General features: G+C 42.7%; 1 protein-coding gene across 3 annotated transcripts; it reads left to right on the forward strand.

Moving 5' to 3' along the window:
• Positions 1-470: 470 nt before the first annotated feature.
• Positions 471-21,057, forward strand: LOC131243527 (ABC transporter B family member 13). Of its 3 annotated transcripts, XM_058242944.1 has the most exons (12): positions 471-781; positions 5,095-5,149; positions 5,736-5,911; positions 6,683-6,883; positions 13,312-13,571; positions 13,829-14,142; positions 14,408-14,631; positions 14,906-15,242; positions 15,802-15,810; positions 16,127-16,567; positions 17,411-17,652; positions 19,274-21,057. In XM_058242944.1, exons 1-12 carry the CDS (start codon positions 515-517, stop codon positions 20,498-20,500), a joined length of 3,753 nt encoding a protein of 1,250 aa, XP_058098927.1. In that variant the 5' UTR covers positions 471-514; the 3' UTR covers positions 20,501-21,057. The 3 variants fall into 3 exon arrangements, with proteins under 3 accessions (XP_058098927.1, XP_058098925.1, XP_058098926.1); XM_058242942.1 differs by lacking the exon at positions 15,802-15,810 and having other exon boundaries at positions 472-781; positions 14,906-15,279; positions 16,149-16,567; XM_058242943.1 differs by lacking the exons at positions 471-781; positions 5,095-5,149; positions 15,802-15,810 and having other exon boundaries at positions 5,786-5,911; positions 6,777-6,883; positions 14,906-15,279; positions 16,149-16,567.
• The last annotated feature ends 1,168 nt before the right edge of the window (positions 21,058-22,225 follow it).

Genomic DNA, 22,225 nt, shown 5'->3' on the forward strand with positions numbered 1-22,225 from the left:
CTAAATACCAAAATATTATTCAGGTGGACCACACCACAGGAAACATTGGTTATTGAATGCTCACCATTAAAAGATTCCTACCGTAATGTTTATTAACCATCCAAACTGTTTATTAAGTCATAAATAACTTTATTAAATGAGAAAAACAATTATAATCTTGATCCAAAACTTTTGTTGTCCAAAAAAGGTTTTTAATGGTCAATAACCATTGTTTCCTGTAATGTGGTCCACCTGAAATTTTAATCTACTTAATTTTCGGGACCACGGTTTAAAATAATCTGAAAAAACAGATAGACGGCGTAGATATACAAATTCATACATATATGTGGTCCCTACGGTCAGGATCCTACCCACATCGCTACTTCGGGGGTCTCAGCGATGTCGCGCTCGTAGCATTCACCCCGACAGTTAATCAGCCGCAGAGTTAGTTGGCCAACCGGAAAAAGCTACATTTATTCATACACTAACGAGTCACGAGCATACTTCTTTCATTCTCTCTCTCTCTATCTCTGCAATGGACGGCGTCGAACTCTCCAACCGGCCATCCGACAACAACCCAATTGAGAAACCGGCCGCCTCGAGACGGAAAGCTTCCCGTTCGATCTTCGGACTGTTCGCCGTCGCCGATACCGTTGATTGCTTCTTGATGCTGTTCGGCGCTGCCGGAGCTTGCATCCATGGCGCCTCGACGCCGGTCTTCTTGATTCTCTTCGGACACATCATCGACTCGCTCGGCTCTCTTTCTTCAGATCCTCACAAGCTCGCTTCCGAGGTGTCTAAGGTACTCTGCTTCCACCCTCTGCTTGATAGTAGGGCTGAAAGTCGGGCGGGTCGGGTCGGGTTGGTGCTCAACCGTAGCCCAACCCAACCCAACCCAACCCAACCTTGGGTTGGGAATTCTCGACCCAAGCCCAACCCAAGCGGGCCCGGTCGGGTTGGCCGGGATACATGCTAATATTTTCGTTTTTACATTAATCTATTATACTTTCAATACACGTCTTATTTTTAATACCTATGACGACCTCACGATAAGCTCCGGTGAGGTCGAGCTGTGTGGGCCCCACCGTGATGCGTGTCGACCATCAACACCGTGCATTTGATGGATCCCCTCTAAATTATGGGACATCTCAAAAATTAGCCGTATATGGAACTCAGGTGGGCCATACCATCTAAAATCTGTGAAGTCATGCCAAAAACATATAAAAGCACTTGGTGGGGCCCACCTGAGTTTTTAATGCTGCTGAAACTTGGTCTGAACCCTCATCCAAGTGGGACACACATAATGGATGGGCTGGATTTGCAAACCACATCTCGGTGGGCCCAAAAAATGATTATGAATGTTTTAATGGTGCACGGCCCCTCCCCACTTCTGTATGTGGTGTGGCCCACACAAGTCACGGATTGACTTGATTTTTGAGACCTAGGCCCATGATGGAATGGTGCATCTGACTGATGGGGTAGATGTTCGAAACACATCACGGTGGGGCCCACACAACTCGACCTCATGGGACGGTCTTGTGAGGTCGAGCGCATAGTACCTTTTCCCATATATATATATATATATATATATATATATATATATATATATATATATATATATATATATATAGTTATTTATGTAAAGAACTATATTTTTTTTCTAAACAAACAAGCTAAAATACAGGACAATTACTCTTTTAAAAGTCTTGTTGTGTAGCACGAAATCTATTTAGCTTGAGTCATTGGAAATGACGTGGACCAATGAAACCCTATGACACTGGAATTTTTTGTGCCTTCAACACAGATGATCTGAACTCAATTATAATTTATATGTAATTTATATATCAATCGGGTTCGGGTTGGGTCGGGTGACCCGAGACCTCAACCTAAGCCCGACCCAAGTTTTATTGGGTTGGTGTTTGTATAACCCAAGCCGGAGACAGAACCCAATACATCCTGTCCGAGCCCACCCTAATGTCGGGTTGGTCACAGGTCAGTCGGGTTGAACCTGCCCGACTTTCAGCCCTACTTGGTAGTGTCCACGAATCTATCATGTGCACCTCTTTTCGAATGTTGGACGATCCAGATTGTTGGTTTGGCGGCCTCTGCTGTAGATTGGTTACAGCCCAAGAAAAACAATAAAAATTCACTGATTGGATGATGTTATCTGTCTGGCTGGTGATCTGAAAATGGACGGTAGAATGCATATTGGCAATGGTTTTGCTTTTGGTGGGAATTGCTAGAGCTGTCTGAGTAATGAAAATTTTGGGGCTGTTGCCAGTAGATGGCTTGATCGCCCCAGCTTATGAACAGTTTAGATCAGCTGAGGAATAGTAGCATTAGGAATGTTGGAAGGGATAGACGTGTTTATCCAGACCGTACAAACCATGGGCCCATTCCGGATGAATCATTGAGTGGCATGAATTGGGTTTTGGATGCTACACTACACTTTTCTTTTCTGATTTCTGCAATTTTTTGGTGTTTGATTCTCCATTGGAGAGTTCATGAATTGATTGAAAAGGCTCATTGGTAAGTTGGATTTTTGAACTCAGAACTTTGATTTTTTTGACAATAATTTCAGTGGTTTGAATCTTGGTTGAATTTTGATTGTTTTGGATTACCAATTGAACCATGAAAAACCCATTTGGGTATTGTTTGGATACCCAATTCTAATTAGTTCTGATGGTGATTTCTTTGCTGTGGATTTTGTTCACACAATGTCTGATTGGAATTTTTAGTTTGTGAAGCTTTCTAAATATTCCTGTCATTTGGGGTTTGGTTTGAGAATGCTTGAATCAATTCAGCAGTTTTTTTTATTATATAGAAATGTAATCCTGCAGTTTCGGAACATCGATGGATTTTAATGATTTTGGTTTTGGAAACCCAAGTTAGGCATTGTTGGGGGAAGTGAGAATCTGTAAGGGGTTGTTTGAATGGTGGTATTGTAAATGATTTACTAGTAAATCACTTAAAGGACGTAGATGATTTACAGCCTGTCTGTTTGGCTTTAAGTTGTAAATGATTTAATGATTTACTAGTAAATCATTTACAGTGTTTGGATAGCCTGTAAATGGTAAATGAAATCTGCTTTACTGGCTTTCATTCAAAAAACATAGAACTGTTGCCATCTCATTTACTAGTGAACGAAAACTCACATTTTTTCCTGGTAAATGAGAAGGGGACTTTGCTAGTAAATCATTTACAAGTAGTAAATGATGTACTAGCAAATTAGAGCATTCAAACACAAGTAGTAAATGATGTATTAGCAAATTAGAGCATTCAAATCCAAGTAGTAAATGATTTAGATGTTCTCTGTTGTTTTGAATTAGTTGGATTCGACCCTCTAAATGGCTAATTCAACTGTAGATGGTGGGCCATTTGGTTGCAACTGTATACATGGCATAGTTGTACGATAATCTAGACTGTCTAAATTGCTGATTTAACTGTAGATGGCAGAGCACTTGATTTCAACTGTACAAATGACATAATTGTATAGTAATTTAGGCTTCCAAATCGCTGACTAAACTGTGGATGGAGCTACACTTGGTATATAGGCCGGGGCTCATACAAGTGTCCACATTGGTGCATATGCTTACACCGATATGTATTATCGTAAAATAACCATATCCAGGTCCAAATGGACTCTTAGGCTGTGTTTGGATGCAATCTTGAATTGAATTGTAATAACTAGTTTATGAAGTGGAAATAACAAAATTGCAATTAGATTAGTATTCGTATTGATGGACTAAGGCTCTCTCAATTGCAAAAGCTTTACTTTCAAGCTGGACTTGAGATGAATGCAACTTCAATTTGAATGCTTCTTCTTCACAAACAAATCGGTGACACATTATTATAACTTGGTCATCTACTCTTGATTGAGCTAGTTTTTGCAATTCAATTCAATTCAATCATTCATCCAAACGAACCCTTGTTTTGGTTCCTTTTAATTGTTTTAGATGCAGTTCCAAAGCCCAAAAGCTCGACTCGACTTGGTATTTAATAACTTAAAAAATAATAATTACATAATTGTAAATAGTTGAATTATTTGAAATGAGAAATTTTCACATCCTCATCTCATTTGACCATTACATTACTGTTCATCCTTCGAATACAGCCAAAATGCCACATGTATATCACATCTGAGCCATTAAAAACTAGGCTCCAACCTTGAAGATAATCAGGCACAAAACTTGGGCAGATCCATTGGTTAGATGAGCCGAACTGTAGAAACAGTGGAATCGCAAATGGGTTTAATTGATCTACATATGTGGCGCACCTAATGAATGGATTGGTCTGATTTATGTCCCCCCTTTTTAGTGGCTCAGATTTCATATACACGTTTGCTCGATGGATGGTAAATTAGCAGCCCATTGAAATGGATTTAGAAAATTTTTATTTTATTTTATCTAAAATACTAAGTAGAAAACAATGGGTTGATGATGTGGTGGTTTTGATGTTTGGATTCACACAACAACAGTCCTAGGTTCACCAGGTTTTCATTAAACCAAGTGACTCAGTTCAAGTCCCCGGGAGTCAAATAAAATCAATGGGTTCCCATTGACTAGCTCAAATTCTTGCAAATGCGAGTTGATGCAATGTGCCTGTTTGGATTGATGGAATCCAAAAAGTAGATTTGGAAAGGAAAACGTTACATTTGAGGAAGACCATAGATAATGAAATCCTTAGAAAAGAATATTAAAATGGTTGTTTGTTTTAGTTTCCGTCATATCTACAGAAATGGGAGATGATCAGTGGTCAAAAAGTGAATTTTATTTCTAGAAAAGTGTGGAAATGAGGATTATCATGTTTTTGTGAGGAAAGGAAAAATGCATATTTTGAGGAAAACCATTTTCCATAGGTTACTTTATTGTCACAAATAGCAAAAAAGGTTACGTCAATGGAAAAAATTTTCTTTTCCATGGTTACTTTTTAGATTCCACTCATCCAAACAGGTCCTGTAATTCAATATCCATGGCTGAGAGAAAATAACCGGGCCATGTTCGTAAGAAAATCAATAACGCTATGGTTTGTGATATGTGTGCTTCTTTCTTTCATTCCTATACCATGACGAGAATTTCAAAGTTAATTCACTTTGAATTTCTTCTTATTTTGCAGCGCGCTTTGGATTTGGTTTACGTAGGACTTATAGTCTTGGTGGGGGCTTGGATAGGTACATCCTTGAATTTTAAGACGGATACATGGCATCTCTTCATATTCCTTTTTCTTGCTCTATAAATAGAATGCTATAGGTTAATTAACTTCATCAGCATTGAACTACAATCGTTGATCATAACCGATAGTCATATGTCCCATTATCTTTCACCATAAAAATATGGTTGGTGGGAATCTAGCAGAACTTTGAAATTTGAAATCTCCAATGCCCATTTTGAAATGCGTATTAAGATTACCACTAGCCATTTATGGATGGTGGGAGTTCATGGGATCTGTGTCTGAATCACCAGCATTTTCATTTGGGTCAGCATTCCCTACTGGCATGACCCATCTTTCAGAAATGCACATTGTTTGTCTTGTTTGCCCTGCCATAGATGGGTGATGGGCTGAAATATCCTTCCTGGAAAAACTCCAGCCGTTCGATTGGTGGCCAGTTTCTTCATTGAGCTGTCCATTTGCTTACTAATTATCTAATGGCTGGGATTGATGGGCCTTGTGGTAGTTTGGATGAGCATTGTACATTTACTCAAAAGCACCATTTCAATGTTCTCTGATGAACATGATGTTTTGATCTGTAATCTCAGGCGTAGCATTTTGGACGCAAACTGGGGAGAGACAGACGGCCCGTTTGAGAGTCAAGTATCTTCAATCAGTTCTAAGAAAAGATATTAACTTCTTCGATACAGAGGCAAGAGATGCAAATATCATTTATCGCATTTCAAGCGATGCAATACTTGTGCAGGATGCAATAGGAGATAAGGTTAGAAGATGAATTCCTGATAATGAGAAATGATCATGAAAAAAAAAAAAAAAAGAATGGTTCAGATGCTATACAAGCATAATTACATTATTTTCCAATGCTCTACAAACACTTGAATCTGAGGCTGCGTTTGGATGCACAAGTGAATTGAATTACATACATCCATTTTAGACCAGCAACTGATAAGAGCCATCAAATTGCAATTAGATTCCTTTCGAGTTCAATTTGGAAGTACCATAATTACAAGTTGGAAGTACTGTAATTTGAAATCTAATTTGATAGTGCATCCAAACACGCCCTAACTGATTGTACCATTCATCAGTATCTGATCAATAACAAGCTGATTGCGAAGTTTCTGTTAAATGGTTTGGTGCATACGATCTTCATATCGATGAATTGTATGATTTTCATCTCAAGGATACGCATAGGACCCTCGAGGCTCAGTCTGCACAAGTGGGGCCCAGATTGTTGATCTAATTGACCAATGCTTTGTTGAACCATGCCCCAAAAACTGGACAGATGGGGCAATCCATGTTCAACAAAAGAGGCCAAAATTTAGATCTGTGATCATCCAATCAGAGAAATATTCTTTCTGTGGTCTATCTACAGTGGGGCCCATTGGATCAACAGTCTAAATTACTTAACAATATTGTTCTTCTTGAGAAACTACTGAGTTCGATTCAAAATTGCTGGTTGGTGGGCTCCACTTGATAAATAACTGTCTTGATAACAACACTAAAAGCATTTCTTTCCACTGTATCTCAAATGCAGACAGGCCATTGTTTGCGGTACCTGGCTCAGTTCGTTGTAGGATTCGCTGTAGGATTTACGACGCTGTGGAAACTTACACTCGTAACACTGGCAGTCATTCCTTTGTTGGTCGTCGCCGGAGGTGCATACACAATAATCATGTCTACCTTGTCAAAGAAGGGTGAGGCTGCATATGCTGAAGCTGGGAAGGTAGCAGAAGAGGTAACAGTCCACATCTCCATCATACACATGAGTGGGCCATAGCCAACAAGTCATCTTCACCAATCGTTGGCTGTAAATGGATGGTTAATGAAAAACATTAAGGAAACACTGGGCAGTGAGATCCACATTCAGTAGCCAAAACTCACAACGACCATCCAATGTGCACTATAGATAAATGGTCTGGATCACAAATAAGGTGTGTCCTACCTGCACCATTGCTCGGCGGAACCAAGATAAATGCTTGAGAAAGCAACATATCTATTTTTCTTGATGCAATTTCGTGACACTATCAAGTGACCCATGTCCACACATCAACCATTCCATCTGATTCTCACACCTAGAAACATTAACAATATTATGCTTCTTACATGGAATCATACTCTTAATTCTTTCCAAACTACATAAAACTATCTTGAAAATGAGTAGTTAACCTGCATTTTTTGGATGCAAAAATGAATTGGGTTTTGAAAATTAAGTTTGGCAAAGCGAACAAGAGACCTCCCCTCTGATACCACTTTTACGCAAGATAACAAACCACTTGCTTTATATGCTCGAACTGATAGAGCGTGGCGAATCGATCCCTTTATCTTATAGCGCAAGCCCGATATTCCATGGGTCAGGTCCTCGGCCGAACCCCTCATGGGCCCCACTTCACACGGGTCTCGCCTCACACAGGACGCCTATCCCGAGTGTGCTCTTGCATCCCACAGGCCACCCCACTTGAGCCCTGTCTAAAAATGCCTCTGCATTACGACTCCTCCTATCCCATCCGATTCCTAAATTCCTTAAGAGGAAATTGCATAAGAAAAAAACATAGAGAGACACTAGAGAGGAAAGAAGAGACTATCACGACTTGTCCATATACTCTGATCATACAATCAAAATATCAATCATATCCAATGGACCATCCTACCAGTGGATTAGAGAAGTGGAATAGTTCCTTCTGTTAAGATGTGGAGCCACATTTGGGACCGTCCTCGACCAGTCGTGAGCCATGCTCGACCAGTCGTAGGGTCCGGCTCGACTCAAAGTCCAGCGAGTACTGTTTTTTTGATCTCGAGGTGTTCGACCGGTCGTGGCCCATTCACGACCGGTTGTGGGGTCCTCTCGACCGGTCGTGCAGGCTGCACGACCAGTCGAGGTTAAGCAGATTCGTTCCGCGATTTTGCGCGGATTTCGTGTCGCAATTCCTTTCGCAACTGGGATGCAGAAAGGGGAGTTTCCTAAATTATAAACAGGGGTTCCTAGGGTTTTTCATATATAGAAAAAAAGCAAGGAAAAATTATTCTAAGGTGTGGGCAAAGGGTTTTCTATGTGCTTCCAAGGGAGAGGTTAGTATATTGCTTTGTAATCTTCGTTCTTCATAGTGGAAGTTTGCATCCGTGGTTTTTTTACCCTAGTTTGGGGTTTTTCCACGTATATCTTGTCTTGTGGTTTGTTTTGAATGCTTTGATCTATTTCTAGTTTATATTTCTTCCTGTTTATCGTTTGTGGGTGAGGCCTGAGATTGGATTTAGGCTCACTGCGTTGTTGGCATGCTGCACAACAACTGGTATCAGAGCTATTGGTTTAGTTCTATTGGGAGCGATGACAGAAGAAGGGAAAACTAGAATTGAGAAGTTTGATGGCTCAAACTTTGCCTTCTAGAAGATGTAGATGGAGGATTATCTATATCAGAAGGACCTCTATATTCCTCTAGGAGGAAAAGAGAAGAAACCAGAAAAGATGACAGATGATGAATGGTTTTTACTGGATAGGAAGGCTTTAGGAACGATTCGACTCTCTTTGTCTAAGAGCGTCGCCTTCAACATATCCAAGGTGAAAACTACAAAAGAATTAATGGAAGCCCTAGCCACCATGTATAAAAAACCCTCAGCATCCAACAAGGTTCATCTTATGAAACAATTATTCAACATGAAGATGTCAGATGGTGGGAGTGTGGCTGAACATCTAAACGAGTTTAATACAGTCACGAGCCAGTTGGAATCTGTTGGCATTGTTTTTGAAGATAAGGTAAGGGCGTTATTGATCTTATCCAGTTTACCAGACAGATGGGATGGTTTGGTGATTGCTGTGAGCAATTCTTCAGGGTCGACAAAGTTGAAATTTGATGATGTGGCCAGTCTAATTCTCAACGAAGAATCTAGAAGAAAGACATCAGGAGTTTTAGGGGATTCGGGGAATGCTCTAAATGTTAAAGGAAGAGGAAGATCGCTGAACAAAGGAGGCAATAAACACGGGCGTTCTAAGTCGAGGAAGAAGTCCAAGGGACCGAAAGACAAATACGGGTGTTGGCATTGCGGCAAGAAGGGGCACATGAAACGTGATTGCAGGACGCTCAAGAAATAAGAAGGAAGCTCTCAAGGCGGGAAGGATTCAGTGAATCTATCTGAGGAGAGTGACACAGAGGCCTTAATCTTGTCTCTTGATGTGAGGAATGAGTCTTGGGTTATAGACTCGGGTGCTTCGTTTCATGCCACTTCATGTAAGGAAGTTCTGCGTGATTATCTGTCAGGTGACTTTGGGAGAGTTTACCTGGGTGATGATGAGCCATGCAGTATTTTTGGAAAGGGAAACGTTCATGTCAATCAGAAAGACGGAACGGTTTTGAAATCGAAGGATGTCAGACATGTACCAAGTTTGAAACGTAACTTGATCTTAGTGGGGCAATTGGCCGATACCGGTTATGTGACGACATTCACTAGTGATTCCCGGAAGATCACAAAAGGTGCCTTGATGATATCTCAAGGGAAAAATGAAGGTACTTTATACGTGACTTCAGGATCGTATTGTTCACTCTCAGTCGCATCAACTGAAGTGAATGGGCAGTTATGGCATCAGAGGTTGGGACATATGAGTAAGAAAGTGATGAAAGTGCTATTGTCAAAAGGGAAGCTACCAGGGCTGAAGTCTATTGACTTGGAATTCTGCGAGGACTGTGTATATGGCAAGCAGAAGAGGGTAAGTTTCAAGAAGACAGGACGCACTCCAAAGAATCTGTTAGAGCTTGTACACATTGATGTGTGGGGACCGGCACAGGTATCATCTCTTGGTGGCTCACGTTATTTTGTTTCCTTTATTGACGATGCTAGTAGGAAATTGTGGGTCTATTTCTTAAAGCACAAATCTGATGTATTTGACGTATTTAAGAAGTGAAAAGTTATGGTAGAAAACGAGACAGGTAGAACAGTAAAATGTCTCAGATCTGATAATGGGGGAGAGTACTGTGATAAGAGATTTGAGGAGTATTGTGCAGCAAATGGAATTAAACATCAGAAAATGATTCCAGGGACACTACAACAGAATGGTGTGGCTGAGCGCATTAACAAGACCATCCTTGAGCGCGCCAGGAGCATGAGGCTACATGCAGGGTTGCCCAAGACCTTTTGGGCAGATGCTATGAATACTGCCGCATATCTCATCAATAGAAGTCCCTCAGCACCATTGGATGGTGGGCTACCAGAAGAAACGTAGACTGGGAAAGAAATGAATATTGCACATCTCAAAGTGTTTGGTTGCACTTCATATGTTCACATTGATGCAGAGCACAGAAACAAGCTGGATGCGAAGTCCAAGAGGTGCACGTTTATAGGCTACGGGTAGCATGATTTTGGCTACAGGTTTTGGGATGCAGAAAACAAGAAAATCATCAGAAGCAAGGACGTAGTCTTCAATGAAAAAGTAATGCATAAGGACAGTGTGCAGGAAAATAAGGCCGAGGAGAAAGAATTCGTAGAGATGGAAGAGTTACAGGACACGGGTGTTACAGTGCCATAGGATGATCATGCACAGGAGCATTATGAGGCAGAGCCGCATACACCGGTTGTGAGGAGGTCTACTTAGGAGAGGAGACCCATAGTCCGATACTCACCCTCCTTACATTATCTACTGATGACAGATAATGGTGAACCAGAATGTTTTGAAGAGGCATTAAAGACAGATACACAGGTTAAGTGGGAGCAGGCCATGGATGAGGAGATGGACTCTCTTGAGTCCAATCGTACATGGGAGCTAGTCACCCCACCTATGGGTAAGAAAGCTCTTTATAACAAGTGAGTTTACAGATTGAAGGAGGAGCACGATGGTTCGAAACGGTATAAGGCTAGACTGGTTGTGAAAGGGTTTCAACAAAAGGCAGGTATCGATTTCACTGAAATATTTTCACCTGTGGTGAAAATGTCTACGATTCGTATGGTCTTGAGTATAGTGGCTACAGAGGACTTACATCTAGAGTAGCTAGATGTTAAGACAACCTTTCTTCATGGGGACCTTGAAGAAGAGATATATATGCATCAGCCGACAGGATACATGGCACCAGGAAAGGAGAATAAAGTGTGCAGACTGAAGAAGAGTCTATATGGCCTGAAGCAGGCCCCGAGGCAGTGGTACAAGAAATTCGATAGTTTCATGTCGGGAAACGGTTATAGGAGATGTCATCCGGACCATTGTTGCTATTTGAAGAAGTTTGATACGTCATACATCATCCTTCTTCTGTACGTTGATGATATGTTTGTGGCCGGTTCAAGCATAAAGGACATCTCAGATCTCAAAAGACAACTGTCTAGAGAATTTGCCATGAAGGATTTAAGAGCTGCAAAACAAATCCTAGGCATGAGGATAAAGCGTGACAGGGAAAACAAGAAATTGATTTTGTCACAGGTAGAGTACATAGCCAAGGTACTTGATCGATTCAATGTGGGAGGTGCTAAGCCGGTTAGCACTCCATTAGCCAACCACTTCAAGCTATCTAAGGAGCAAGGTGCAAAGACGCAGGAGGAACGAGACTACATGGCTAAAGTCCTATATGCATCAGCTATTGGGAGTCTCATGTATGCTATGGTGAGCACGAGGCCAGACATTGCTCAAGCAGTAGGAGTTGTTAGCAGGTTCATGAACAACCCCAGGAAGGAACATTGGGAAGCTGTGAAGTGGATTCTTAAATACCTGGTAGGTACTAAGGATGTAAGGCTGTGCTATGGTGGATCAGAAATCAAGCTACAGGGTTATGTGGATTCTTATTTGGAAGGAGACATCGACAGCAGAAGAAGCACTACAGGTTATGTCTTTACTCTAGGTAGTGTTGCAGTCAGTTGGGTCTCTCAGTTACAGAAGATAGTATCTATCAGTACGAAAGAAGCAGAATATGTTGCGGCTACAGAAGCGTGCAAGGAGATGGTGTGGATGCAAGGTTTTATGGAAGAGTTGGGTAAGAAGCAAGCAGATTGCAAGATGTACAGTGACAGTCAGAGTGCAATACACTTGGCTAAGAATTCAGCCTTTCATTCAAGGACCAAGCATATTGCCATCAGATATCACTTCATTCAGTCATTACTAGAAGATGGATCGATTGCTCTGGAGAAGATTTATACAAGTGAGAATCCTGCGGATATGCTGACCAAGGCGGTCACACGGGAGAAGCTGAAGCTCTGTTCAGCTTTGATTGGTCTTCAGGCTTGAAGACAGGGAGGTGATGCACTCCGGATGAAGAAGACAAAGGTTTAAGGCGATGTGTCTCCAAGTGGGAGATTGTTAAGATGTGGAGCCACATCTGGGACCGTCCTCGACCGGTCGTAGGGTTCGACTCGACCGATCATGGACCGGCTCGACTCAAAGTCCAGTGAGCACTGTTTTTTTTATCCCGAGGTGTTCGACCGGTAGTGGCCCATTCACGACCGGTCGTGGGGTCCTCTCGACTGGTTGTGCAGGCTGCACGACCAGTTGAGGTTACGCATATTCGTTCCGCAATTTTGCGTGGATTTCATGTCGCAAGTCCTTTCGCAACTAGGATGCGGAAAGGGGAGTTTCCTAGACTATAAACAGGGGTTCCTAGGGTTTTTCATATATAGAAAAAAAGCAAGGGAAAATTATTATAAGGTGTGGGCAAAGGATTTTCTATGTGCTTCCAAGGGAGAGGTTAGTATATTGCTTTGTAATCTTCGTTCTTCATAGTGGAAGTTTGCATCCGTGGTTTTTTACCCTAGTTTGAGGTTTTTCCACATATATCTTGTCTTGTGGTTTGTTTTGAATGCTTTGATCTATTTCTAGTTTATATTTCTTCTTGTTTATCATTTGTGGGTGAGGCCTGAGATTGGATCTAGGCTCACTGCGTTGTTGGCGTGCTGCACAACACCTTCTCCCTCCCGTAGTGTCTTGGCAGACTGCTAGAAAAAGGCCCGTCCCTCTTCAACTTTGATAAGGTCCACGTAATCTCGGATTGTGTAAATACCATTGGATCTTGCCTTTTGCTCATCAGGCCTCCCCATTTGGCCTTTCATCCTAAAAATGTAATTGTAAATTTGCAATAATGAATCAAGTATATTCAATACAAAAACTAAGGTGTTGCAATTTAATCATTCCCTGCTTATTGAACTAAGAATTTTTTGAGCATGACAGAAACATGCATCTCTTTCCATTTCTACCTATTTCAGGTGATTTCGCAGGTCCGTACCGTGTATTCATTCGTAGGAGAGGAAAAGGCAGTAGAAGCATATTCAAAATTGCTTAAAACCGCCCTTAAGCTGGGGAAGAAAAGCGGGTTTGCAAAAGGAATAGGCGTCGGCACTACATATGGGCTACTCTTTTGCACATGGGCATTCCTTCTTTGGTATGCTGGCATCCTTGTCAGGCATCACGTCACGAACGGCGGTAAAGCATTTACAACAATCATTAATGTCGTCTTCAGCGGATTGTAAGCTCCATTAGTAGTAGATTAGTCTTGTAATTCACCGTTCTTGAGGACGAGTTTGGATGCACAAGCAAATTCAATCACGAATTGCCAAATTCCAGTATCCATAGAATCCAAAAATTGCAACTACGTTACTTTCTTGAAAGTGGGCTAATTGCAATTCGGAGGCAATTTCGATTGCTTGCAGCTCAATTAATTACATAGTGCATCCAAATGTGCTACCATGTTCTTTTGTTTTTAAATACATCTTGCATTTGTAGTGCTCTTGGCCAGGCAGCTCCAAACCTCAGCGCGATTGCCAAAGGTCAGGCGGCCATAAGCAATATCATAAGCATGATAGATGTGGATTCGAAGTCTACTAAGACATTGGACAGGGGCATAGTTCTGCCGGAAGTTGCTGGGAAAATTGAATTCTCGAAGGTATCGTTTGCATACCCTTCCCGCCCAAACATGATTTTTGAAGATCTCAGCTTTTTGATGAGCGCCGGGAAGACATTCGCGGTGGTGGGCCCAAGTGGGTCAGGAAAGAGCACAATAATTTCAATGGTCGAACGGTTCTACGAACCAACCTCAGGTATATACATTAGTTACTCTCATGGCAATGCTGCTATGATAATGCACACTTGTGTAAAGTGGTCAGGATCATTGATTTGGTGTGACACCATGGATTTGTCTGATCAATATGAATTTTGGTATGGCCCATCTACATGTACAGATCACATCATAACAGCATTTCTCTTACTCTTAATTAGATTGGATTGAAAACTTCAATGGGATGAACAGATGATATCATTTGAAATTTGTATGAACAGCTGACGAATGTCGTCGATCTATGATAGGTAAAATACTGTTGGATGGCTTTGATCTGAAGATTCTTCAACTAAAATGGCTGAGAGGTCAGATGGGTCTGGTTAGTCAGGAGCCTGCCTTGTTTGCTACCTCTATAGCTGGGAACATTCTCTATGGCAGAGAAGATGCAGAGCTGGACCACATCGTTGAAGCTGCCAAGGCTGCGAATGCACATTCCTTCATTCAAGCATTGCCTGAAGGTTACCATACACAGGTTGGTAATTGCATCAGGAGAATCAAATGGGTGGGCCCCACATGACACATGCCAATGTGTCACACATGTGCAAGATCCAAGCCTCTCATGGAATGCATCACACCATTTAAATGCCCTCGCCAAGAAATCATGCCAGAATTCTTCTGTACTAGTGTGGTCCATCTAATTAGCGGGACCAGCCCAATTCTTGGGCGAGGACATCTACATGGTGGGGCCCACATTGCATCAATTTGTATTTGTTTCTATTCAGTCATGGTGTTTCTGTGAATTCAAGGTGGGAGAGGGAGGGACTCAGCTTTCAGGAGGACAGAAGCAGCGGATCGCCATTGCTAGAGCAGTGCTTAGAAATCCAAAGATTCTGCTTCTAGACGAGGCCACGAGCGCACTAGATGCAGAATCTGAACTTGTGGTGCAGCAGGCGCTCGAGAGAATCATGTTAGACCGGACAACGATCATAGTCGCGCACAGGTTGTCAACGATCCGCGATGTCGATAAGATCATTGTCCTGAAAAATGGCAAAGTGGTCGAAAGCGGGACCCACTTTGAGCTGATGTCAAAGGGAGAAGATGGAGAATATGCTACTCTGGTGAGCCTGCAAGTATCATCCAATGGTGGAAATCAGAACCAGGAAACCTCTCAGGAGTCTGTGTAAGTGCTTCAAGAACTGCAGCCATGACAATTAATGTAGATTAATCAATCCTTGCTGCTCATCATGCGAATGTGCCACACAAGTGAAATATCACAACTGTTGTTGCTCAAATCTGGTCAATCCTGCTCACCTTTTGCAAGCCACAGGGTACCTGCACATTAATGGACAGGTGTATGGACTCACAGTAGGCGTAATAGAATCATCATAGTTTGTGTACCTTTTCTTTAAAGAAGGCAATGTATTTATATGTGTTCTTAGGCAGCTTCTGCATCCAAGTAGATCTTTAATATATACTAGAGGGCCCGTACCATAATCGGAATCTTTTCTCGAGTATTTCTCCAATTATGCCTCAATTGGCGTGATCTTCAGCTGAGATCTGTTTGATCAGTTCTGCTCATATATAGTGTGACGTTTTTTCTGGATATTTTCCGTTCTGAGCCGGATGTTAGTATCCGACCTTGAGGTCGGCCTTCAAGGTCATGGTTGTCGTTTGAAGTCAAGGTCGAGGTCAGTACTCGTAGTCAAGGTCGGTAGATCTGTTGATGAGTTTCATTTCCAAGCCAGTCAAATTGCTTCAGCTTGGTCATTGATTCTTCTTGCTAGTTCATCTTCTCTAGCCTTTTGGTAGTTTAGAGAGTCTGTTCTGATTATCCTTTTTCTACGTGTCCCATACATAAGGTCATCCCTATTTTACCCAAAACAGGCCCCACCGTCCTGAAAAAAACAGGGCAATTCAAGCAGAAATGGACTAATTGTCCACATTCAACATACATTTCTGCCCACCTGATGTGCGGCTTGGATCCCACACACAATCCTGTTACACTCTAGACAACTCTGATAAGCAAGATTCTTTCATGAACTCTTCCAGGACATCGCATTTTTCAGAACTCAACCACACTCAAGCTATCCACAAGAAGTCCGAGTCGATCGATGGAAGAGAAACGCTGACACATGACCAACGGTTGGATCGATTAGGATCAGCATCATCACCGTCGATTGGGAAACTGATTCGGATGAACAGAGCAGAGTGGCCGAACGCAGTGCTTGGATCGGTGGGGGCCATTATCTCGGGCATGCAAACTCCTCTCTTCGCTCTTGGCATCACACAAGTGTTGAGTGCTTTCTATTCGCATGATCAACGGCAGATGAAGCACGAAATTGAGAAGGTTGCGCTGATATTCGTCGGAGCTGCCATTGTCACAGTTCCTGTGTATCTGGTGCAGCACTACTTTTATACAGCAATGGGAGAGCAGATCACGACTCGGGTCCGGCTCTCTATTTTCTCAGGTTTGTATATCTTGCTTCCCTTACATATCTTGATCACCAGGACATTGATCAGATCAACAAGACAGAGGAGTGGGCCCCACCAAAACACTTGAATGCTCAGATTAGCTTGTTGGAGCTGTATTTCTGAATGAGTAATGATCACCTACAACCAGTTGTAGGTTATCACAAGCTACAACCCATCACGTGTGCTGACGTATCAGGACCGAATGGAATCTGAGTTGTACGAAAGGTGGGGCCCACCATGAAGAATGAAGGTCACTAAGCCGAAAGGAAATATTCCAGTCCAATCATCATGCTGGGCAGCTTAAATCAGACTAGCCAATGGTCTGATTTGGCCTGCACATGTAGCCTACCCCATGATTGTACCAGCCTGATTTTCACACCTATAAGATCAAGAAGGCAGATGAGTGGACCCCACCAAGCCTAGGAATGCACAATATGGTTAGCTGTAGCTGCATTTTCAAATAAGTAATGATCACCTACAACCAGTTGTAGGTTAGCTCAACTCATCTACTGTCTACGACATCTGAGCCACACAGAAGGTGGGCCACACCATGAAGATTGAAGATCACTAAGCAAACAAAATAAAATAAAATCCTGTCCAATCATCATCCTGGTCACCCAATACAGAAACACTGAACCGCGGAAATCAGACTTTGTGAATGATCAGATTAATAATTGCAATTCAATTCAATAGTGCATCCAAACACACCCTTGAACATTGATCTGAAACAAAAGGAAATCGTACAGCAAAACCAGTGATGGCCCACATCTATATTACTTTGATCTTTATCTCTTCACTCATTTATGTTTTCTAAAACTTGTGATTGTTTTGAGCTGCAGCTATCCTTCGCAACGAAATTGGATGGTTTGATTTGGATGAGAATAACAGTGGGACACTAGCATCAATGCTGGCAGCTGATGCAACTTTGGTTAGAAGTGCAATCGCAGACCGTCTATCTACCATCATTCAGAACATATCACTTGTTGCTACTGCATTCTTCATTGCCTTCTTTCTCAGCTGGCGGATGGCAGCTGTCGTTCTTGCTACCTACCCTCTGATCATCAGTGCAGCGATAGCAGAGGTACGCATCAAACGGTTTTGATTAAATGAATCCATGCTCTTCAATCCTGAGCTGATGAGGGAATGTACACCGTTCGATCAATCATATTAATCATATGGTGGGCCTTACACAAAATCTCCACCATCGTGGTAATCCTAACCGTCTAGTTGGGTGTCCATTGTATGTGGGCCTTCAGTTGCAATTGTCCATTTTCATCCAACGACATGGAACACCCAATGGAAGAGATAATGGGGCATGGCTGATCATATAAGCTAGATGATAGTGTGACATATCATATATATATGGGAAATGGTTCTAGAAGGTCGACCTCATGGGAACTTCCCATAAGGTCGAGCTGTGTGGGCCCCACCGTGATGTGTGTTGAACATCAACACCATGCATTTGATGGGTCCCATTTACGTTATGGGATAACCCAAAAATTAGCTGTATACATACATTAGGTGGGCCATACCATCTAAAACCATGTGAAGACATGCTAAAACATATAAAATCACTTGGTGGGGCCCACCTGAGTTTTGGATGTGGCTGAAACTTGGTCTGACCCCTCATCAAAATGGGACATACACAATGGATAGGCTGGATTTGAACCAAATCTTGGTAGGCTCAGTAAATGATTATGAAGGTTTTAATGGGAGGGTAACCCCTCTCAACTGTTGTATGTGATGTGGCTCACCCAAGTTATGGATTAACTTGATTTTTAAGACCATGGCCCACCATGGAATGGTGCATTTGATTGATGGTGTTGATCTTCAACACCAATCATGGTGGGCCCACACAGCTCAACTAGGTCAACCTTATAGTACCATTTCCGTGTGTGTGTGTGTGTGTGTGTGTGTTGATACAGTTTTCCGGCAGACCCTCCCTGGTTGACCCTTCGATGCTTGCATAGATGGAAACAAGCAACAAAGGAGACCCTGGCAGGGGACCCTCCGATGCCTTAGTCAGGACTTTGGGGTCCTTTGTAGGGTAGGATCCTTTTAGAAAATAGTTATCGGTCAAGTATTAGGGTATGAATGTGTATACCTTACATTGGTTGGGGATACCTCTATTTATAGGGGAAGGAAGACAGTGGCAGAATCTGTTTTGGATCCGGGATCTTTGCAGGATTATCGCAATCCCAAGGTTCTAGGGATCTAATCCGATCTCCGGGCAGTTGGGAAGATCTTTGGACTATTGGTCCGAGGATAAATCATTTGATGAGCTTTACATGGAGTCAGCATTTGGCTTCTCTCAGTGATCACCCTGAACTATACCCGAGATCTAGACGAGCTATGATCGAACTCTGGTCAAGCTTCGATTGATCTATGACCGACCTATAGCCAAGCTATGGCTGACCAATAGATTAGGTCGGCAATTAGCCATTTAAGTGGACTTACAATTGTATCTTCTTTTAGTGTATTTACAGTTACATGGACCTCTTGGAAGGTCGGCCTGTTTCTAGACGTAAACACCCCTTATGGCTCGGATCTTAAAGGGCTAGTGATGTTTAGTAGAGTTCGTGCATTCCATAAGTCGACCTACCTACTTAACTATTTTTCACCCCATCAATATATATAAAGCTATTTCTCTTCATCAAGTATTCTCAACATGCGTGTTCTCAAACGTTCTTGGTACATTGCAGCAAATGTTTCTAAGGGGACTTGGCGGGAACTACACACGTGCTTATTCCCGAGCGACCGCCATCGCCCGAGAAGCAATCATCAACATCAGAACCGTCGCTGCCTTCGGTGCAGAGGATCGGATATCAGCCCAGTTCACCAACGAACTAGAACAACCAAACAAACAGGCCCTTGTACGTGGACACATATCAGGCCTCAGCTATGGCATCTCCCAGCTCTTTCTTCTATCTTCATACGCACTCGGCCTCTGGTATGCATCACAGCTAATCAAGAAAAAAGAATCTGACTTCGGCAACATCATGAAATCCTTCATGGTCCTGATCGTCACAGCATTGGGGGTTGCAGAAGCTCTTGCACTCGCACCCGACATCGTTAAAGGATCCCACGCTCTTGGATCTGTCTTTAGCATTCTTGAACGAAGAACAGCCATTGAATCTGATGACCCATTATCTCAACCGGTCATTGAAATCAGAGGAGATGTAGAATTCAAAGACGTGGGCTTTCGGTATCCTGTCAGGCCTGATGTTCCGGTCTTCGACGGTTTGAATTTGCAAGTGCCGGCGGGGAGCAGTTTGGCGATAGTCGGCCCGAGTGGGTCCGGGAAGAGTTCTGTGATCGCGCTTTTGATGAGATTCTACGATCCGATAAAGGGTGCGGTTATGATCGATGGACGAGATATCAGGTGTTTGAATTTAAGAACGTTGCGGCTGAGGATTGGTCTAGTTCAACAAGAGCCCGTTCTGTTTTCGACGACGATCTATGAAAATATTCTGTATGGGAGGGACGGAGCATCGGAGATTGAGATAATGAAGGCTGCAAAAGCGGCGAATGCTCATGGGTTTATCAGTAGAATGCCCGACGGGTATCAGACGCATGTCGGGGAGCGGGGAATTCAGCTGTCGGGAGGGCAGAAACAGAGGGTGGCGATTGCTCGGGCCATCTTGAAGGACCCGACGATTCTTCTGTTGGATGAGGCTACCAGTGCATTGGACACAGCTTCTGAGAAGCTGGTTCAAGAGGCTCTGGATACGTTGATGTATGGCCGGACGACTGTCATGGTGGCCCACCGGCTTTCAACCATCCGAGATGCTGATAGGATCGCCGTGCTACATTGCGGGAAGGTGGCGGAAATCGGTGGCCATGATGAGCTGATTAGTAGGCCTGGGAGTATGTATTCTCAGCTAGTTAGATTACAACAGCAGAGTGCCGATGGAGATGATCTGAGCTGAGGTGAGAGTTTCATTTGAGACTCGGTGACTCGGACCAACTCGTCTGGTCTCGAGTCGAGTCTCGATTTGGCCGAGTTTGGATGTGACTCGTGGGTTGAAACCGGATCGAGTCGGACTGAGTCGACTCGACTCGGATGAGTCGAGTCTTAAAACCATCTTATTATTGTAAGAGACGTAGCATAGATGAGCTCAATGCAAGGATTGTGGGAGCCTTGCTGACCACACTCATGGCACGTGCCAATGTCTTGTGTGTATAGGAATCGATCCGTTCATCAAGTTGGCCGAGTGCTTATGCGATGTGGTGACCAAAAATCATACCCATCCGATTATATGGTGGGTCACACGTGTATATGGAAAACTATGGTTGGTCTTCTCTTCCTACCCATCCATTTCCTTCATACACGTGTGGCTCATCCAATCTGATGAATGTCAAGCACATGGCACGTTTGCACGTGTGGTGAGACTAGTCTTTGCATTTCTCATCTTGTGGACTATACTTCTTGAGGCATGAATCTCACTGTATACTGAGTTTTATAGTAATATTGGTGTGGGGTATATGTCCCAATCAGTAGAAACGGATTAAATCTCGTCCGTTTATTTATTGTGATTAGTATCCAAATTCCAGTCTGGCTGATGCAGGCACACGTGAATTGGTAGACCACATTGTACCATTTTTAATATGTGATAAGTTGATAGAGAGTTTGAGAAATGATCCAATGCTCTTTAAATTGCAGTGCTCCCATTTGAATTGCAACGGTTCCAGTTCAGGCCAGGTAGGAACCAGCCCAAACCCAACCCATTTACTAAACAGGCTAACCCACAATCACCATTACTCTGTGACCTGACCCGACCCGACCCGACCCACTTAAAAATTCACCAAGCCGGACATGGCTCAACCCAACACATTCGGTTGTAAATGGGTCGGGTTTGACCCGACTGGCCATGAGCCAACTTAGTTTTTAAGAATGAAATAAGCACAACTCATCCTAATAAGAAGTTCATCTGTAATTTTCTTCTTTATATTGTTTTGGGTTTTGGTTCCCAGTCAGATCAGGTCATTTGGCCCAACCCATCAGTAACCTATACAGGCAGGTCAAGTCGGGTAGGGTTGAACTCAAGCCTGACCCATTTACTTAAACGGGTTACATTTCTAGCCTGACCCTGACCCACTACCCATATAACTTGTCCCAAAAACCCACTTCAGAAATGGGTCAAGCTAGTTTGCCAGAGGGCCAACCTGACCCATTGCCACCCCTAACTCAGACAATCCATTCGGTCAATCCAAGCCGTCCACAAGATGAGGCATGCATTTCATGGGCCAGCATGGGAAATTTTAAATCCAACGGAAGATTGTTGTAGATTAGATTACATTCATAACTAGACTGTTCATTAGGTTCAAATCACACTTCATGGTCTACCAAGGAACCCACACCCCAATCTGAAAAATATGATCCATTCGATCAATGGTCTTTAATATGGATGGTCAAGATAATTCACACAAAATAAAAATAAAAATAAAAATATACGCCCTACGGATTTCGTATGATTCCAAAGAAACCCTTTTGTTAGGCAATTGTAGCCATCCCATCCATGGCCCGATAATGGATGACTGTCAAAAGGTAAGCTCAATCAAAGATGGATTAGATCATCCGATCAGCAAGATTTTTGTATGATAGCTATGAAATATGTTCCGGACGTAATGGAGAGTTCAGATCAACCGAATTG

The sequence above is a fragment of the Magnolia sinica genome, chromosome 4 (assembly GCF_029962835.1).
Source record: "Magnolia sinica isolate HGM2019 chromosome 4, MsV1, whole genome shotgun sequence".
Lineage (NCBI taxonomy): Eukaryota > Viridiplantae > Streptophyta > Magnoliopsida > Magnoliales > Magnoliaceae > Magnolia > Magnolia sinica.

Bases quoted from the DNA above. Each gene is read 5' to 3' on its own strand.
- LOC131243527 (XM_058242942.1), top strand. From the start codon at position 515: ATGGACGGCGTCGAACTCTCCAACCGGCCATCCGACAACAACCCAATT. The intron at 782-5,094 runs GTACTCTGCTTC...CTTATTTTGCAG, and splicing joins TCGCTTCCGAGGTGTCTAAG to CGCGCTTTGGATTTGGTTTA. The intron at 14,632-14,905 runs GTTGGTAATTGC...TGTGAATTCAAG, and splicing joins CTGAAGGTTACCATACACAG to GTGGGAGAGGGAGGGACTCA.